Here is a 19,003-nt window from a genome sequence, read left to right on the forward strand (position 1 = left end):
TTATGCAACATCTTATAGGGTTCAAAGCACAAAAATGGAAAAAGCCGAAAATTTGATTTTTTTTTTGGAAAACCGCTGAATTTTCAAAAATTCAAATAGAAAACGTGCCCAGTAGCTGGGTTTACATCGTAGTCTTTGAATCACACCTCTATCCTCAATAGCAGAAAAGTTTTGAAACATTTTACATAGGTCAAATTATAAAAAAAAAACGCCCTCCTTGACTTGATTTACATCACCTCTACAAAAATAGTATTGGTTAATGCTCAAGTAATATTAAAAATACAATAATCTTTGGGATTAACCATTGACCTCTAAAATATTTTTTCACTCTAATAAAAAACGTACACCTTGGCTTGGTTTACATCGTAGTCCTTGATTCACATCTCTATCTTTAATAGCAAAAAAAGTTATCGAACATTTTGAAAAACATTGAAAGCGTGAAAATACGAAATTTTCCATTTTTTTAAAAAACTGTTGACAATAAATATTTTTACCACAAGAATTACGACTAGTAAAATTAAACAAATTTTGTCCCCTTTTCTCCATATATCAAACCACTGTATCGGAGATTGCTGCATTGAGTGTTGCCTGTGGGTAACTTATGATATTTCCATGGACATATTTGGCCAGTGGGCGATAGTTCCAATTTTAAGGGGCAAAAACAATTTTTAATTTGGAATTGTTTAGAAAATCCAGAATCAATTTCTTCGATTTTTTCGGCACATTTTGTTAAAACTTATTCAAGTTTCACAAAATTTCCTGTATACTCTGTTGACAGTGAAATACCCTATTTTGCTCCAAATTGATCCACGTCCCTTGGTTCGGATATTCGTTTGGGAAGGCTTAGTTTACATCACAATCTTTGATTTCGATCTTAAACATATTAAAGGATTCAAAGTATAAAAGTTAATAAATCTGGAATTTTGATTTTTTCAAAAATTTTCACTTTAATAGGAAACATGCTCAATGGCTTGATTTACCTTTCAGACTTTCATTCACATCTCTATCTTCAATAGCAACAATTGATTTTTTTTTCAGAGACCGTTGATTTCTGAAATAATTTTCAATCTAATAGAAAACGTACTCGTTGGCTTGGTTTACATCGTAGTCTTTGATTCATATCCTTAACAGCAAAAAAGTTATTTCTCATTATCGAACATTTTGAAAAACATTGGAATCGTAAAAATCCGAAATTTTCCATTTTTTTTAAAAACTGTTTATAATAAATATTTTTACCACAAGAATTACGACTAGCGGTACAAATCATCACTTAATAAAAATAAAACAAATTTTGTCCCATTTTTGCAATATACCGAACCACTGTATCAAGGGTTGCTGTATTGAGTGTTGTCTACCCACTTATGGCATTTCCATTGCGATATTTGACCAGTGGGTCATAATTCCAATTTTAAGGGACAAAAATAATTTTACGCTTGGATCAATATATTTCGGTTTTCTGCAAGAAATTCAGAATCAATTGGATTTTATCGGCAAATTTAGTGAAAATTTGAACACACTAAAGTACCAATTTCACCCCAAATTCATCCCGGATACATACGGGATATTCGCTTCCGGAGGGGCTTAATTTACATCGCAGACTTTAATTCACATCTTGACATTCAATATCAAGAAAGTTATAAAACATTTTCAAGTCCAAACTACCGGAATTTTCATTGATCTTTATTGAAAGTATTTAAGATATTATTCCACAAAGTAGCTGATAGGCAAGTTCGACCTTATGTCTCTGTCGGTTATATGTCTATGGATATTTATAACTGAGTTTTAAGTTCTTAGGTAACTTTGGTTACGTTTTACTTTTACGTCTTTAGTAACTAATAATAATAGTTTGTTCTCTGTTTTTAATTTTTAAAACTTTTATCAATAAAGTTCTTTGGTGTTTCTCTTGCCTAGCCCTTGGTTGTCGTTGATTTTTCATTATAACAGGTACTCCATGACTTGGTTTACTTGGCAATTTTTGATTCACATTTCTACGTTTAATAGCAAGAAACTTATGAAATATTTAGAGGGAGCAAAGGATAAGGATGGAAGAATCCGAAATTTTGATTTTCCTCAAATACCGTTGATTTCCGAAAAATTTTTACTCTAACATAAAACCTACTCAGTGTCTTGGTTTACATCACAGTTTTTGATTCACATCTCTAACTTCAATAGCAAAAAAGTTATTTAGCATGTTACAAAGTACAAAAATGGAAAAATCCAAGACTCATTTTTCTCAAAAACCGTTGATTTTTAAATTTTTTTATTTTAACATGAAACTCCCTCGTTGGCTTGGTTTACATCACAGTCTTTATCAAAAGTATAAATCCCTCTCCCTCAATTATCAGGAACACAATAAAACGCTTTTCATTAATAAAGAAAACAAATATATTTCCTATAAGTAACTTCGTATGACACAAAAGGGACTACTAGTCCCGATAAAAAGACGTAACAGCAATGAAATATCCATTGCAACTAATAAACAAAAAAATTTAAAAAAAAAACGTTAACACTGTTATAGTATTGGTTAATGCTCGAGTAATATTAAAAATACATTAATCTTTGGAATATATTAGAATAAACATTCTTTTCAAGCCGAAACGTTCAGATCCGATTAAGTACCTCCTATATATACAAAACAATAATAATAATCGTACTGTACAAAGTATTATAGTCATTATAAAATCCTAACTTATTTGTACTAGAAAAAAATAAATAAATTGTTCAGATATTTGGCAAATACAATCGATCAGACCGAGCTCGAGCAATCGCGAGCTTGCACGAGCATCCGGCACTGTTTCTCCAACCGTTCGACGTTCGCGAACAGATACGCGTTCTCGACGAACAAATCCTTGACGAACAAATCGTTCCGTTGCAGTTTGTCCAGATGTTCGTTACAAACGCGCATCTGATGGTCCAGTTTCTCTTGGCAAAACTTCAGTTTCGTTTGGAGTTCGGCCCGTTCGCCACGGAACTGTTGCCAATAGTCTTTAAACGAAGTTTATTATTAATTATTGTACTTGTTTAAAACCAGAATATCGTACTTACATTGTAACGTTTGTTCGTTGTGGTAATGTTGCTGCTTCATGCACATTTGCAGATGTCTCACCCGTTGCTCCAAATAGTTCTTTTTGCCCATGATGTTATTGAAGGCGCTTATAGGTAAGACGACTGACTGCTCCCCTGCAAAACATCACTCACAATAAATTATACTAGAATTAACGTTAAACTACCTGAAGGGTAAGACTGAGGTTGCTGACCAGTTTCGCTCTTTTTCTCTTGCTCCTGCTGGTTTTTCTTATAAATGTTCTTGTCGTGCTTCCTGGTCCTTTTAGGCCTAAAAGTACCGAACTTATAGCGACAAACGTGCCGAAAGGTTTTGTGCTGTTTACCTGCAAGGGGTCGAATTTTGACTGGAGGAGCATGAAGGTAAGTCACCCAAAGACAAATGTTCCCTGCCTCCGGGATACGGCCAGTTTCCTGTAGGTAAGGAACTCGCCGTGGAAGTTTCCGTTTCGGATCTGGGAGCCGGTTTGATCCAGTTTAGTTTTGATAGGTCGACGGCGGTTTGAGGTACGGGGGGCGGGAGCATTTCTTCTGAGAATCTAAAAATGGGGGTTTTCTTGAAAACGGCTGACGTTGGAGAAAACGTCCTCAGTGGCTTGGTTTACATCGCAGTTTTTGATTCAAGTAACCATCTCCAATAACAAAAAAGTTATGACACATTTTGAGAAGTATGCATATGAATTTTATGAAACAACCAAAATCTCAAACTCTCATTTTTCTCCAAAACCATTGATTTCTTAAAATTCTTCATTCTAATAGAAAACGTACTCAGTGGCTTGGTTTACATCGCAGTATTTGATTCAAGTCTCCATCACCAATAACAAAAAAGCTATGGCACATTTTGAGAAGTACATTGATATAAATTTAGAAAAAAAAACAAAATTACAAACATTAATTTTTTGTCAAAAACCATTGACTCCTGAAAAATTTTTATTCTAAAAGAAAACGTACTCAATGGCTTCATTTACATCGCAATCTTTGATCCATGTGTCTATCTCCAATAATAAAAACGATATGACATATTTTGAAAAGTACATAATGTATATAAATTTGGCAAAAAGCGAAAATCACAAACATTAATTTTTTTCTGAAAAATGGTGGATTTCTCAAAAATTTTCATTCTAATAGAAAACGTTCTCCATGGCATGGTTAACATTGCAGTTTTTAATTCAAGTCTCTATCTCCAATAATAAAAAAGTTATGACACATTTTGAGAAGTATGTATATCAATTTTAAAAAGACAAAATCCCAAACTTTCATTTTCCTCAAAATTTTCATTTTAATAGAAAACGTAGTCACTGGCTTGGTTTACACCGCAGTCTTTGATTCAAGTCTCTATCTCCAAGAACAAAAAAGTTATGACACATTTCGAGAAGAATGTACATACATTTTGAAAAAGGCCATAATCACAAACGTTCATTTCTTTCAAAAACTTTTAGTTTGTCAAAGCTTTTTATTTTAATAGAAAACCGCACTCAGTGGCTTGGTTTACATAGCAGTCTTTGATTCATCTCATATTTTCCATTTTCTCAAAATTTGTTGTTTTTCCTTTATCTCGTTTAGTTTTATTACAAGAAATCCAACTAGTCTTTATCTAACTTTTAATTAAAAATTTAATTTAACTTATAACAAAAATAAAACAAATTTTGCCCCATTTTACCAATATACCAAACCACTGTATCGAGGGTTGCTGTACTGAGTGTTGCCTACCCACTTATGGCATTTCCTTGGAAATGTTTGGCCAGTGGGTCAATACTTCCAATTTTAAGGGACAAAAACCATTTTTTAACTTTTAAATAAAAATGAATATATTTTAAAGTAGCCAACGTGCAAAAATCCGAAATTAAATAATTTTAATCCGAAAAATATACGCCATGGCTAGGTTTACATCGCAATATACGATTCATATATTTATCTTAAACAGCAAGGGGCAGTTATGGAAAGTGTTTAAATTGCCCAAAGTATAAAAATCCGAAATTTTGATTTTTTCCGAAAACCGTTGACTTCTCAAAAATTTTCATTCTTATAAGAAACGTACTCCATGACTCAGTTTACCTCTCAGTATTTAATTCACATCTCTATCTTCAATAGTAAACAAGTTATGAAACATTTTAAAGAGGCCAAAGTACAAAAATTGAAGAATCTGAAATGTTGGTTTTACTTTAAAACCGTAGATTTTTCACAAATTTGCATTTTAAAAGAAAACGTACTGCGTGGCTTGATTTACATCACAGTCTTTGACTCACATTTCTATTTTTAATAGCAAAAAAGTTAAGGAACATTTTAGCGTCCAAAATCCTAATTTTTCTCGAAAACCGTTAATTTCTCAAAAAATTTCATTTTAACCAAAAACGTGCTCCGTGACTTAGTTTACATCGCACTCTTTAACCCACACCTCTAACTTCAATACCAAAAAAAAAACGTCCTACTTACTTAGAACTACTTTCAATAATATAACTCGTGAAATTCTTCATTTTATTCAATATCCTCCGTTCCTCGGCATCCGCGTCCGCCTCCTGCATCTTTCGCTGCCTCAGCGCCATCTCCGTCAGTTTCTCTTTGAGCAGACTGATCTCCTCCTCTTTCTTGAAAATTTCACCCTCGTGATACGCCCGGAAGTCGTCGAACTCCTGCTCGAGATCCGTAAATTGTTTTTCCAAGTTTTCTTGTTCTACTATCGGCGGTAAACGACCGTCCATTAGATCCTTTAATGAGGAGAAAAATAAACGTCATAATAGAATTGCTGTTATATATACATATGGGAATATTCGAAGTATCAGGATTCACTATAACGTATAATCATGTCGAGGACACATTTCATATACCAGGGTTCAGCATATTTTTTAATGAAACTAGGCTAAATACATGTGATGTGCTCGTGTCATATATGTAACAAAAGAAATTTATATATGGGTAGAAGATTCACTCAAAGTTGTTCTAGGTTCAAGTTGTTGAGGTAGTTGTGGACATACTAGCAACCTACAGGGGATTTAGTACATCGAGAGAAGAATTCAGTACTTGAGGGAGATACAAAAATATAAATCTAGTTAATTACGAGGATGAAAAGACCAATGATTATCAAACTGCAAATCAAAAACAAGAACGTAAATCGTAGCATTAAGACCCGTGTTATAGGCCAGTGAACCTAAAACGATTTTTCGAGTTTTGCTATATTGGGAGGCCATTTACAAAAACTTGAATAAAAAATTCCTTAGTAAAGGGATTTTATTGAAATCTCATATAAATGTTAACGAAAGTCCCATTATTAATTCAAGACCAAAATCAAATAAATCGGACTGTTAAAACGCGTGTTATAGGCCAGTGAACCTAAAACAATTTTTCGAGTTTTGCTATACTGGGACGCCATCTACAAAAACTTGAATAAAAAAATTATTATTAACGGGATTTTATTGAGATCTCGTATAAATGTTAACGAAAGTTCCGTTATTAATTCAAGACCAAAATCAAATAAATCGGACTGTTAAAACGCGTGTTATAGGCCAGTGAATCTAAAACAATTTTTCGAGTTCTGCTATACTGGGACGCCATCTACAAAAACTTGAATAAAAAAATTATTATTAACGGGATTTTATTGAAATTTCGTATAAATGTTAACAAAAGTCCTATTATTAATTCAAGACTAAAATCAAATAAATCGGACTGTTAAAACGCGTGTTATAGGCCAGTGAATCTAAAACAATTTTTCGAGTTTTGCTATACTGGGACGCCATCTACAAAAACTTGAATAAAAAAAATATTATTAACGGGATTTTATTGAAATCTTGTATAAGTGTTAACGAAAGTCCCGTTATTAATTCAAGACCAAAATCAAATAAATCGGACTGTTAAAACGCGTGTTATAAGCCAGTGAACCTAAAACAATTTTTCGAGTTTTGCTATACTGGGACGCCATCTACAAAAACATGAATAAAAAAATTATTATTAACGGGATTTTATTGAAATCTCGTATAAATGTTAACGAAAGTCCCGTTATTAATTCAAGACTAAAATCAAATAAATCGGACTGTTAAAACGCGTGTTATAAGCCAGTGAACCTAAAACAATTTTTCGAGTTTAGCTATACTGGGACGCAATCTATAAAAACTTGAATAAAAAAATTATTATTAACGGGATTTTATTGAAATTTCGTATAAATGTTAACGAAAGTCCCGTTATTAATTCAAGACTAAAATCAAATAAATCGGACTGTTAAAACGCGTGTTATAAGCCAGTGAACCTAAAACAATTTTTCGAGTTTAGCTATACTGGGACGCAATCTATAAAAACTTGAATAAAAAAATTATTATTAACGGGATTTTATTGAAATTTCGTATAAATGTTAACGAAAGTCCCGTTATTAATTCAAGACTAAAATCAAATAAATCGGACTGTTAAAACGCGTGTTATAAGCCAGTGAACCTAAAACAATTTTTCGAGTTTAGCTATACTGGGACGCAATCTATAAAAACTTGAATAAAAAAATTATTATTAACGGGATTTTATTGAAATTTCGTATAAATGTTAACGAAAGTCCCGTTATTAATTCAAGACCAAAATCAAATAAATCGGACTGTTAAAACGCGTGTTATAGGCCAGTGAACCTAAAACAATTTTTCGAGTTTTGCTATACTGAGACGCCATCTACAAAAACATGAATAAAAAATTCAGCATTAAAGGGATTTTATTGAAATCTCGTATAAATGTTAACGAAAGTCCCACTATTAATTCAAGACCAAAATCAAATAAATCGGACTGTTAAAACGCGTGTTATAAGCCAGTGAACCTAAAACGATTTTTCGAGTTTTGCTATACTGGGACGCCATCTACAAAAACTTGAATAAAAAAATTATTATTAACGGGATTTTATTGAGATCTCGTATAAATGTTAACGAAAGTTCCGTTATTAATTCAAGACCAAAATCAAATAAATCGGACTGTTAAAACGCGTGTTATAGGCCAGTGAATCTAAAACAATTTTTCGAGTTCTGCTATACTGGGACGCCATCTACAAAAACTTGAATAAAAAAATTATTATTAACGGGATTTTATTGAAATTTCGTATAAATGTTAACAAAAGTCCTATTATTAATTCAAGACTAAAATCAAATAAATCGGACTGTTAAAACGCGTGTTATAGGCCAGTGAATCTAAAACAATTTTTCGAGTTTTGCTATACTGGGACGCCATCTACAAAAACTTGAATAAAAAAAATATTATTAACGGGATTTTATTGAAATCTTGTATAAGTGTTAACGAAAGTCCCGTTATTAATTCAAGACCAAAATCAAATAAATCGGACTGTTAAAACGCGTGTTATAAGCCAGTGAACCTAAAACAATTTTTCGAGTTTTGCTATACTGGGACGCCATCTACAAAAACATGAATAAAAAAATTATTATTAACGGGATTTTATTGAAATCTCGTATAAATGTTAACGAAAGTCCCGTTATTAATTCAAGACTAAAATCAAATAAATCGGACTGTTAAAACGCGTGTTATAAGCCAGTGAATCTGAAACAATTTTTCGAGTTTAGCTATACTGGGACGCAATCTATAAAAACTTGAATAAAAAAATTATTATTAACGGGATTTTATTGAAATCTCGTATAAATGTTAACGAAAGTCCCGTTATTAATTCAAGACTAAAATCAAATAAATCGGACTGTTAAAACGCGTGTTATAGGCCAGTGAACCTAAAACAATTTTTCGAGTTTTGCTATACTGAGACGCCATCTACAAAAACTTGAATAAAAAAATTATTATTAACGGGATTTTATTGAAATCTCGTATAAATGTTAACGAAAGTCCCACTATTAATTCAAGACCAAAATCAAATAAATCGGACTGTTAAAACGCGTGTTATAGGCCAGTGAACCTAAAACAATTTTTCGAGTTTTGCTATACTGGGACGCCATCTACAAAAACTTGAATAAAAAAATTATTATTAACGGGATTTTATTGAAATCTCGTATAAATGTTAACGAAAGTCCCGTTATTAATTCAAGACCAAAATCAAATAAATCGGACTGTTAAAACGCGTGTTATAAGCCAGTGAATCTAAAACAATTTTTCGAGTTTTGCTATACTGGGACGCCATCTACAAAAACTTGAATAAAAAAATTATTATTAACGGGATTTTATTGAAATCTCGTATAAATGTTAACGAAAGTCCCGTTAATAATTCAAGACCAAAATCAAATAAATCGGACTGTTAAAACGCGTGTTATAGGCCAGTGAATCTAAAACAATTTTTCGAGTTTTGCTATACTGGGACGCCATCTACAAAAACTTGAATAAAAAATTCATTATTAAGGGGATTTTATTGAAATCTCGTATAAGTGTTAACGAAAGTCCCACTATTAATTCAAGACCAAAATCAAATAAATCGGACTGTTAAAACGCGTGTTATAGGCCAGTGAACCTAAAACGATTTTTCGAGATTTGCTATACTGGGAAGCCATCTACAAAAACTTGAATAAAAAAATTATTATTAACGGGATTTTATTGAAATCTCGTATAAATGTTAACGAAAGTCCCGTTAATAATTCAAGACCAAAATCAAATAAATCGGACTGTTAAAACGCGTGTTATAAGCCAGTGAACCTAAAACGATTTTTCGAGATTTGCTATACTGGGACGCCATCTACAAAAACTTGAATAAAAAAATTATTATTAACGGGATTTTATTGAAATCTCGTATAAATGTTAGCGAAAGTGCCATTATTAATTCAAGACCAAAATCAAATAAATCGGACTGTTAAAACGCGTGTTATAGGCCAGTGAATCTAAAACAATTTTTCGAGTTTTGCTATACTGGGACGCCATCTACAAAAACATGAATAAAAAAATTATTATTAACGGGATTTTATTGAAATCTCGTATAAATGTTAACGAAAGTCCCATTATTAATTCAAGACTAAAATCAAATAAATCGGACTGTTAAAACGCGTGTTATAAGCCAGTGAACCTAAAACAATTTTTCGAGTTTAGCTATACTAGGACGCCATCTACAAAAACTTGAATAAAAAAATTATTATTAACGGGATTTTATTGAAATCTCGTATAAATGTTAACGAAAGTGCCGTTAATAATTCAAGACCAAAATCAAATAAATCGGACTGTTAAAACGCGTGTTATAGGCCAGTGAACCTAAAACAATTTTTCGAGATTTGCTATACTGGGACGCCATCTACAAAAACATGAATAAAAAAAATATTATTAACGGGATTTTATTGAAATCTCATATAAATGTTAACGAAAGTCCCGTTATTAATTCAAGACCACAATCAATTAAATCGGACTGTTAAAACGCGTGTTATAAGCCAGTGAATCTGAAACAATTTTTCGAGTTTTGCTATACTGGGACGCCATCTACAAAAACTTGAATAAAAAAATTATTATTAACGGGATTTTATTGAAATCTTGTATAAATGTTAACGAAAGTCCCGTTAATAATTCAAGACCAAAATCAAATAAATCGGACTGTTAAAACGCGTGTTATAGGCCAGTGAACCTAAAACAATTTTTCGAGATTTGCTATACTGAGACGTCATCTACAAAAACTTGAATAAAAAATTCATTATTAAAGGGTTTTCAATAAAATTACATGAAAGTGTTAAGAAAAGTCCCAGTATTAATTTAAGACTAAAATTAAGTAAATCGGACTAAAAATATTAAGAATAATTGATTGACTCACCTGGGTAGCATACTGTTCTTCATACTCCCTCATCTTCTCTAGTAGTTCGTTCAACTTCTCACCGCTGATCTTCTGTTCGGCATCGAAAAACTGCCGCTCCTCGTCCACCTTCGTTTGCCAATAGTCCTCGCACTTTTCATACTCGTTCCTGAGTAATTCGATGCAGTTTTCCAGTTCCGAGCATTTCACGTTTAACTCCTCGTTTTCTCGTTCAAGTTTGTCCATTCGTTCCTCGATAATTGCCATGGTCAGTTCGGTCTGGTTTCCTTGATCCGTTGAACTAAGTTTTTTAAAAAAGAAAAAATTACTGCAAATTTGAGGAATTTTTCTAGTAGTTGTACCTCTCATCCACGCAAGTTTCCAATTCGTTCAGCACCAAAGTGGTTTCCAACTTTTCGCAGGTGTCCCTCAATCTATCGCAGTTCGGGCACTTTTCGTCTCTGTTTACGATCCGGTTTATGTCATTCCTGGCCTGGGAAATGACCTTTTCTAGTTGCTTCACTCTGCAGGTGAGCTGCATGGTCGATATTATCGTGTTCTCGGTTTCCTATTGAGGAGGAAGGAAAAATGTGCTCTATTTTCAGAGGGTTTTATCAGATAAATCACGAGACAGTTTTACCACTAACCAAAACTCTTTATTTTACTCTCGACACATGTTATTATTATTAAACGATCGATCGAAAAAGATTGTTTCCATTTAAAAGCTGACAAGGAAAGCAAGGGAGTTTTTGAAAATGGCCCCGGCATTAAATGAATGCAAAACCCTTGTGTCCTCTTCGGATAAATTCAAGTTTCGAACTCAACAACTCCAAAATTATATTGTTTACCAAAAATCTCGTTTTTAGTAAAGTAAAAAATGAAATTCTTGTATATTTCGATATATCTTGTTTGCTCTCAAGCATTTCTCTACCAAAGACTCTCTCATTTCCTCTAAGTAATAACCGATTTAATAGGAACACATTTTTTTACCATCAGTGCAAATAAATAACAATAACTGATTCAAGAAAGACCACGCCAGATAGTATCAATCGAAAACTAGTTCAGTATGTCCAAGTACCAAGAATGAATCAATACTTTGATATTTACTACATAGATTTTAATCATTTTTTTAGGAAATACTTAAAAGGCCCTTAGACTATCGGAGACATCAATAATTATGTAATTTTAGCCAGAAAAACTTAAGATATTCACTTGCCAATAAGAGACAAATTATTTTATATCTTCCAGGCACCCCACTGAGGAAAATATCGATATCTTGACTTTTAGTGGATGGATATCGATAATTTTTTCAGTAGTTGCTTAAAAAGCCTTGGAGTATCTGATAGAACACTAGAACTACTAGAAATCAAAATATTCAGTTGCCAATAAGATACAAATTATTTTATTTCTTCCAGGCACTCAATATCCCAATCATTAACGTTGAAAAAGGTCGTTTGACAACGTAGATGTTGTTCTATCAAAGATCAACTTTTCTTATACAACGTTCAGTAAATGTTGCATGAATTTTGATATTTTAAAAACATAAGGCGTAACTTTGCTTTAATTTGCCAACCTTATTATATCCCATATTTACCATGAACAGAATGGTGATGAGTCAAAATCGATACATTTTATATAGGTGGATATTCCGACATCAATAACAGATCTATTCAATCTTGAATTAAGAGTTAAGATTAACCTAAAATATGACGTTGATTCAACAGAAAATTTAGCTTAACTTAAGACCAATTGACTTGAAACTTACTGGGACTCTAAAGCGTTCTATTGTTAATAGAAGTGGGTTGACCAAATAATTTAACATGAAATTTAAAAATTCATAAAAAATTCAAATCAAGACCAATTTACTTGAAATTTATTGGGATTATAAAGCGTTCAATTGACATTCGATGTGCGAAAGCCTTAAGTAAATTGGTCTATTATTTTTGAAATTATGAAATTTTTTCAAAAAATGGTCCAAAAAAATTTGTCTCAAGTTTAAAAATTCATAAAAAATTCAAATCAAGACCAATTTACTTGAAATTTAATGGAATTATAAAGGGTTCAATTTTTATTCGATGTGCGAAGGCCCTAAGTAAATTGGTGTATTATTTTTGAAATTATGAAATTTTTTCAAAAAGTGGTCCAAAAAAATTTGTCTCAAGTTTAAAAATTCATAAAAAATTCAAATTAAGACTAATTTACTTGAAATTTAATGGAATTATAAAGGGTTCAATTGTTATTTGATGTGCGAAGGCCTTAAGTAAATTGGTGTATTATTTTTGAAATTATGAATTTTTTTCAAAAAGTGGTCCAAAAAAAATTAGTCTCAAGTTTAAAAATTCATAAAAAATTCAAATCAAGACCAATTTACTTGAAATTTAATGGAATTATAAAGGGTTTAATTGTTATTCGATGTGCGAAGGCCTTAAGTAAATTGCTGTATTATTTTTGAAATTATGAATTTTTTTCAAAAAGTGGTCCAAAAAAATTAGTCTCAAGTTTAAAAATTCATAAAAAATTCAAATCAAGACCAATTTACTTGAAATTTAATGGAATTATAAAGGGTTTAATTGTTATTCGATGTGCGAAGGCCTTAAGTAAATTGCTGTATTATTTTTGAAATTATGAATTTTTTTCAAAAAGTGGTCCAAAAAAATTAGTCTCAAGTTTAAAAATTCATAAAAAATTCAAATCAAGACCAATTTACTTGAAATTTATTGGGATTATAAAGCGTTCAATTGGTATTCGATGTGCAAAGGCCTTAGATAAATTGGTGGATTATTTTGAAAATTATGATTTTTTTTCAAAAAGTGGTTTAAAAATATTAGTCTCAAGTTTAAAAATTCATAAAAAATTCAAATCAAGACCAATTTACTTGAAATTTAATGGAATTATAAAGCGTTCAAGTGCCATTCGATGTGCAAAGGCCTTAAGTAAATTGGTCCATTATTTTTGAAATTATGAAATTTTTTCAAAAAGTGAACCAAAAAAATTAGTCTCAAGTTTAAAAATTCGTAAAAAATTCAAATCAAGACCAATTTACTTGAAATTTAATGGGATTATAAAGCGTTCAATTGGTATTCCATTTGCAAAAGCCTTAAGGAAATTGGTGTATTATTTTGGAAATTATGAATTTTTTTCAAAAAGTGGTCCAAAAAAATTTACCCTCAAGTTTAAAAATTCATAAAAAATTCAAATCAAGACCAATTTACTTGAAATTTAATGGAATTATAAAGTGTTCAATTGGCATTCGATGTGCGAAGGCCTTAAGTAAATTGGTCCATTATTTTTGAAATTATGAATTTTTTTCAAAAAGTGGTCCAAAAAAATTAGTCTTAAGTTTCAAAATTCATAAAAAATTCTAATCAAGACCAATTTACTTGAAATTTAATGGGATTATAAAGCGTTCAATTGGCATTCGATGTGCGAAGGCCTTAAGTAAATTGGTCCATTATTTTTGAAATTATGAATTTTTTTCAAAAAGTGTTCCAAAAAAATTAGTCTCAAGTTTAAAAATTCATACAAAATTCAAATCAAGACCAATTTACTTGAAATTTAATGGAATTATAAAGTGTTCAATTGGCATTCGATGTGCGAAGGCCTTAAGTAAATTGGACCATTATTTTTGAAATTATGAAATTTTTTCAAAAAGTGTTCCAAAAAAATTAGTCTCGAGTTTAAAAATTCATAAAAAATTCAAATCAAGACCAATTTACTTGAAATTTAATGGAATTATAAAGGGTTTAATTGTTATTCGATGTGCGAAGGCCTTAAGTAAATTGGTCCATTATTTTTGAAATTATGAAATTTTTTCAAAAAGTGGTCCAAAAAAATTTACCCTCAAGTTTAAAAATTCATAAAAAAATCAAATCAAGACCAATTTACTTGAAATTTAATGGGATTATAAAGCGTTCAATTGGTATTCCATTTGCAAAAGCCTTAAGGAAATTGGCGTATTATTTTTGAAATTATGAATTTTTTTCAAAAAGTGTTCCAAAAAAATTAGTCTCAAGTTTAAAAATTCATAAAAAATTCAAATCAAGACCAATTTACTTGAAATTTAATGGCATTATAAAGGGTTCCATTGTTATTCGATGTGCGAAGGCCTTAAGTAAATTGGTGTATTATTTTTGAAATTATGAATTTTTTTCAAAAAGTGGTCCAAAAAAATTAGTCTCAAGTTTAAAAATTCATAAAAAATTCAAATCAAGACCAATTTACTTGAAATTTAATGGAATTATAAAGCGTTCAATTGGTATTCGATGTGCAAAGGCCTTAGGTAAATTGGTGGATTATTTTTAAAATTATTAAATTTTTTCAAAAAGTGGTCCAAAAAAATTAGTCTCAAGTTTAAAAATTCATAAAAAATTCAAATCAAGACCAATTTACTTGAAATTTAATGGGATTATAAAGCGTTCAATTGGTATTCGATGTGCAAAGGCACTTAGGTAAATTGGTGTATTATTTTTGAAATTATAAATTTTTTTCAAAAAGTGGTCCAAAAAAAAATTTGTCTTAAGTTTAAAAATTCATAAAAAATTCAAATCAAGACCAATTTACTTGAAATTTAATGGAATTATAAAGTGTTTAATTGTTATTCGATGTGCGAAGGCCTTAAGTAAATTGGTCCATTATTTTTGAAATTATGAAATTTTTTCAAAAAGTGGTCCAAAAAAATTAGTCTCAAGTTTAAAAATTCATAAAAAATTCAAATCAAGACCAATTTACTTGAAATTTAATGGAATTATAAAGGGTTTAATTGTTATTCGATGTGCGAAGGCCTTAAGTAAATTGGTGTATTATTTTTGAAATTATGAATTTTTTTCAAAAAGTGGTCCAAAAAAAAAAGTCTCAAGTTTAAAAATTCATAAAAAATTCAAATCAAGACCAATTGACTTGAAATTTAATGGAATTATAAAGGGTTTAATTGTTATTCGATGTGCGAAGGCCTTAAGTAAATTGGTGTATTATTTTTGAAATTATGAATTTTTTTCAAAAAGTGGTCCAAAAAAATTAGTCTCAAGTTTAAAAATTCATAAAAAATTCAAATCAAGACCAATTTACTTGAAATTTATTGGGATTATAAAGCGTTCAATTGGTATTTGATGTGCAAAGGCCTTAAGTAAATTGGTCTATTATTTTTGAAATTATGATTTTTTTTCAAAAAGTGGTCCAAAAAAATTAGTCTCAAGTTTAAAAATTCATAAAAAATTCAAATCAAGACCAATTTACTTGAAATTTAATGGAATTATAAAGGGTTCAATTGTTATTTGATGTGCGAAGGCCTTAAGTAAATTGGTGTATTATTTTTAAAATTATTAAATTTTTTCAAAAAGTGGTCCAAAAAAATTAGTCTCAAGTTTAAAAATTCATAAAAAATTCAAATCAAGACCAATTTACTTGAAATTTAATGGAATTATAAAGGGTTTAATTGTTATTCGATGTGCGAAGGCCTTAAGTAAATTGCTGTATTATTTTTGAAATTATGAATTTTTTTCAAAAAGTGGTCCAAAAAAATTAGTCTCAAGTTTAAAAATTCATAAAAAATTCAAATCAAGACCAATTTACTTGAAATTTATTGGGATTATAAAGCGTTCAATTGGTATTCGATGTGCAAAGGCCTTAGATAAATTGGTGGATTATTTTGAAAATTATGATTTTTTTTCAAAAAGTGGTTTAAAAATATTAGTCTCAAGTTTAAAAATTCATAAAAAATTCAAATCAAGACCAATTTACTTGAAATTTAATGGAATTATAAAGCGTTCAAGTGCCATTCGATGTGCAAAGGCCTTAAGTAAATTGGTCCATTATTTTTGAAATTATGAAATTTTTTCAAAAAGTGAACCAAAAAAATTAGTCTCAAGTTTAAAAATTCGTAAAAAATTCAAATCAAGACCAATTTACTTGAAATTTAATGGGATTATAAAGCGTTCAATTGGTATTCCATTTGCAAAAGCCTTAAGGAAATTGGTGTATTATTTTGGAAATTATGAATTTTTTTCAAAAAGTGGTCCAAAAAAATTTACCCTCAAGTTTAAAAATTCATAAAAAATTCAAATCAAGACCAATTGACTTGAAACATACTGGGCTTATAAACGGTTATAATTGTAATCGACATTCGAAGACCATAAGTGAATTGGTCTATTATTTTTTAAATTATGAAGTTTTTTCAAAAAGTGGTTCAAAAAATTTTCCTTCACGTTTAAAAATTCGTAAAAATATGAAATCAAGACCAAATTACTTAAAACTTGCTGGGATTATAAAGCATTTTATTGGTAATCGATGTGAGAAGGCCATAAGTAAATGGGCTTATTATATTTTCAGAAGAGAAGCAACGTTGCCTCAATTATGACATTGTGCCGCCTCGTCAACGTCGGATTCAACTATTGTTACAAAGTAAATCGACGTTGTAAAGTTTCTTGCTACCTTGAAAAGCCTTAAGAGTATCCCAAATATTATTAATCACACACAAAGACAAAACACTCGTCAGTCAGTAAGAAACAGATTATTTTATTTCTTGAGACCTATGAAGGTCCGGGATCAATCGTTTATTGTAACCATTGTTATTGTGAAGAAGTACATGTTCATATCAAAATATGGAAGAGTTGAGTTTGACTGAACAAGTTTTAAACGCTAGTCACTTAGTAGGGAAAGACAATTTAAAATTACCGTTAATAACAATCTAATAATTAGATGCATACGAAAGTTTAGCAATATTCAAAAATTAAAAGACCATTTTTAACAGGGATAAAGGTCCAATCATTTATAGTCATGAATTTTTAGTATATAAGGCCACTTGTAAGTAGTTTGAGTTTAGTTTTAATATTCTCCCGAAGATGGTACCACGTGTTGAGAGTAAAACAAAGAGTTTTGATTAGTGGTAAAACTGTGTCGTGATTTGAGTGTCACAACACAAAGAACTAATGAGATAAAAGCTGCACCTACCTTTTCCAAAAAGCTTCTCCATAAATCAAATAAAACAAACGGAAAAAGTGCATAAAAATGTTTTATTGATACAAAAAAAAAAGCGTAACAAAAACGTTTATTATGGAGAAGCTTTGGAATTATAGCAAACAAGAAAAGCTTTTAAGCACAACTTAGCCATGATGATCAAATGCTATGATGCCCCAGCTTCTCCTTCAACTATTAAGCGTTAGCATCGCAATTAATTAATTAATTAAATAAATAAATATAATAACATGCGCAAAACAACTACATAAAAAAAATGAATAAATAATAAGCAACACTAAATTCACAATTTAATCATTGCTTAAGCTATTTTTAGAGTCCTTCAGACTATATTGAATAAAAAACATTCTCGACAAGAACTTGGTACATTATTAAGCAATTTTCTTTTTGTTTCCGGTTAGTACGATGCATTAGTCACACTGTGCAATGTTTCTACATCATTCGGACTTACCTCGTATGTGGGTACAGGTATGTTATTTTGCAAGAGCACTTGCTCGAGAAAAGCTACTCGGGCTTGTAACCTTGATGGTTGAGGAAAAAACAAGGACAATTTAATGTTAATAATTGTAGTAAATAAAGGGAAAATGTCGACTCCTACCTGTACACCTCGTCATAATCGTACGTCGAAGTCGAAAGGGATTCCGGTTCGGTGTCGAAACCGCTCTCGCTTGAAGTGAACGGAACTTCCGACTGTTCGGGAGTTCGAGATTTGTAGCATTTCCTTAGTTTGCCTAAGCGCGGACTGCCGTCTGCTAAAAGCACGGGGAGAACACCATCAATTCACCATAAAGGTGTCTATGAATGAATATATTATATTCGGTTAAAACAACATGACCCGAAGATCGATTTCTTTGTAACCTAAATCCCGGGAATGAAATATGACTTCAGTTTGTGTTTGAATAAAAAAAAATCGATATCCCAGGAAGGGATTTTTGTGAAGTGCCCCAGAAGTTCGTTTACTAGAACAAAATATTATTCCACTTATCATTCTTTCAATATTCGTTATTGATAAAATTAGTTTAATTTGGGCAGTGACTGATATAATATAAATGAGATAATCGCTCCTCGATCTCCGCTCGCCATAAAAGTAAATTTATTCTGTCCGGTGATGTCATTTTTTTTTGTTACTTTCTAATTGAACCGTGAATAAATATTGCAAACATGTTGTTGGTTTATCTATGTATATAGCAGACCAGTGTGATTTTTGTAGAATAGTGACCCTACACTGAAAGATTTTTTCGAAAAAATCTACAAACCATTTTGTTTTTAAATATTATTTGCAGAATCTCTATTAAT

At 30.7% G+C, this 19,003-nt stretch overlaps 1 protein-coding gene across 2 annotated transcripts in view; it reads right to left on the minus strand.

The window, feature by feature from the left end:
• Positions 1–2,361: 2,361 nt before the first annotated feature.
• The window catches only part of LOC126746254 (ninein), a 50,236-nt gene continuing 33,594 nt past the window's right edge, over positions 2,362–19,003 (minus strand). The window contains exons 11-19 of one of the 2 annotated variants that reach the window (XM_050454412.1): positions 18,306–18,456; positions 18,159–18,228; positions 11,101–11,306; positions 10,760–11,039; positions 5,497–5,768; positions 3,390–3,602; positions 3,231–3,334; positions 3,046–3,180; positions 2,362–2,985 (exon numbers count right to left, since the gene is read on the minus strand). In XM_050454412.1, the coding sequence (XP_050310369.1) occupies positions 2,747–2,985; positions 3,046–3,180; positions 3,231–3,334; positions 3,390–3,602; positions 5,497–5,768; positions 10,760–11,039; positions 11,101–11,306; positions 18,159–18,228; positions 18,306–18,456 (1,670 nt within the window). In that variant the 3' untranslated portion in view covers positions 2,362–2,746. Of the gene's footprint in view, positions 2,986–3,045; positions 3,181–3,230; positions 3,335–3,389; positions 3,603–5,496; positions 5,769–10,759; positions 11,040–11,100; positions 11,307–18,158; positions 18,229–18,305; positions 18,460–19,003 lie in introns of both variants that reach the window. The other variant, XM_050454411.1, reaches the window with a different exon arrangement.

The sequence above is a fragment of the Anthonomus grandis genome, chromosome 17 (genome assembly GCF_022605725.1).
Source record: "Anthonomus grandis grandis chromosome 17, icAntGran1.3, whole genome shotgun sequence".
NCBI classification, from domain to species: Eukaryota; Metazoa; Arthropoda; class Insecta; order Coleoptera; family Curculionidae; genus Anthonomus; species Anthonomus grandis.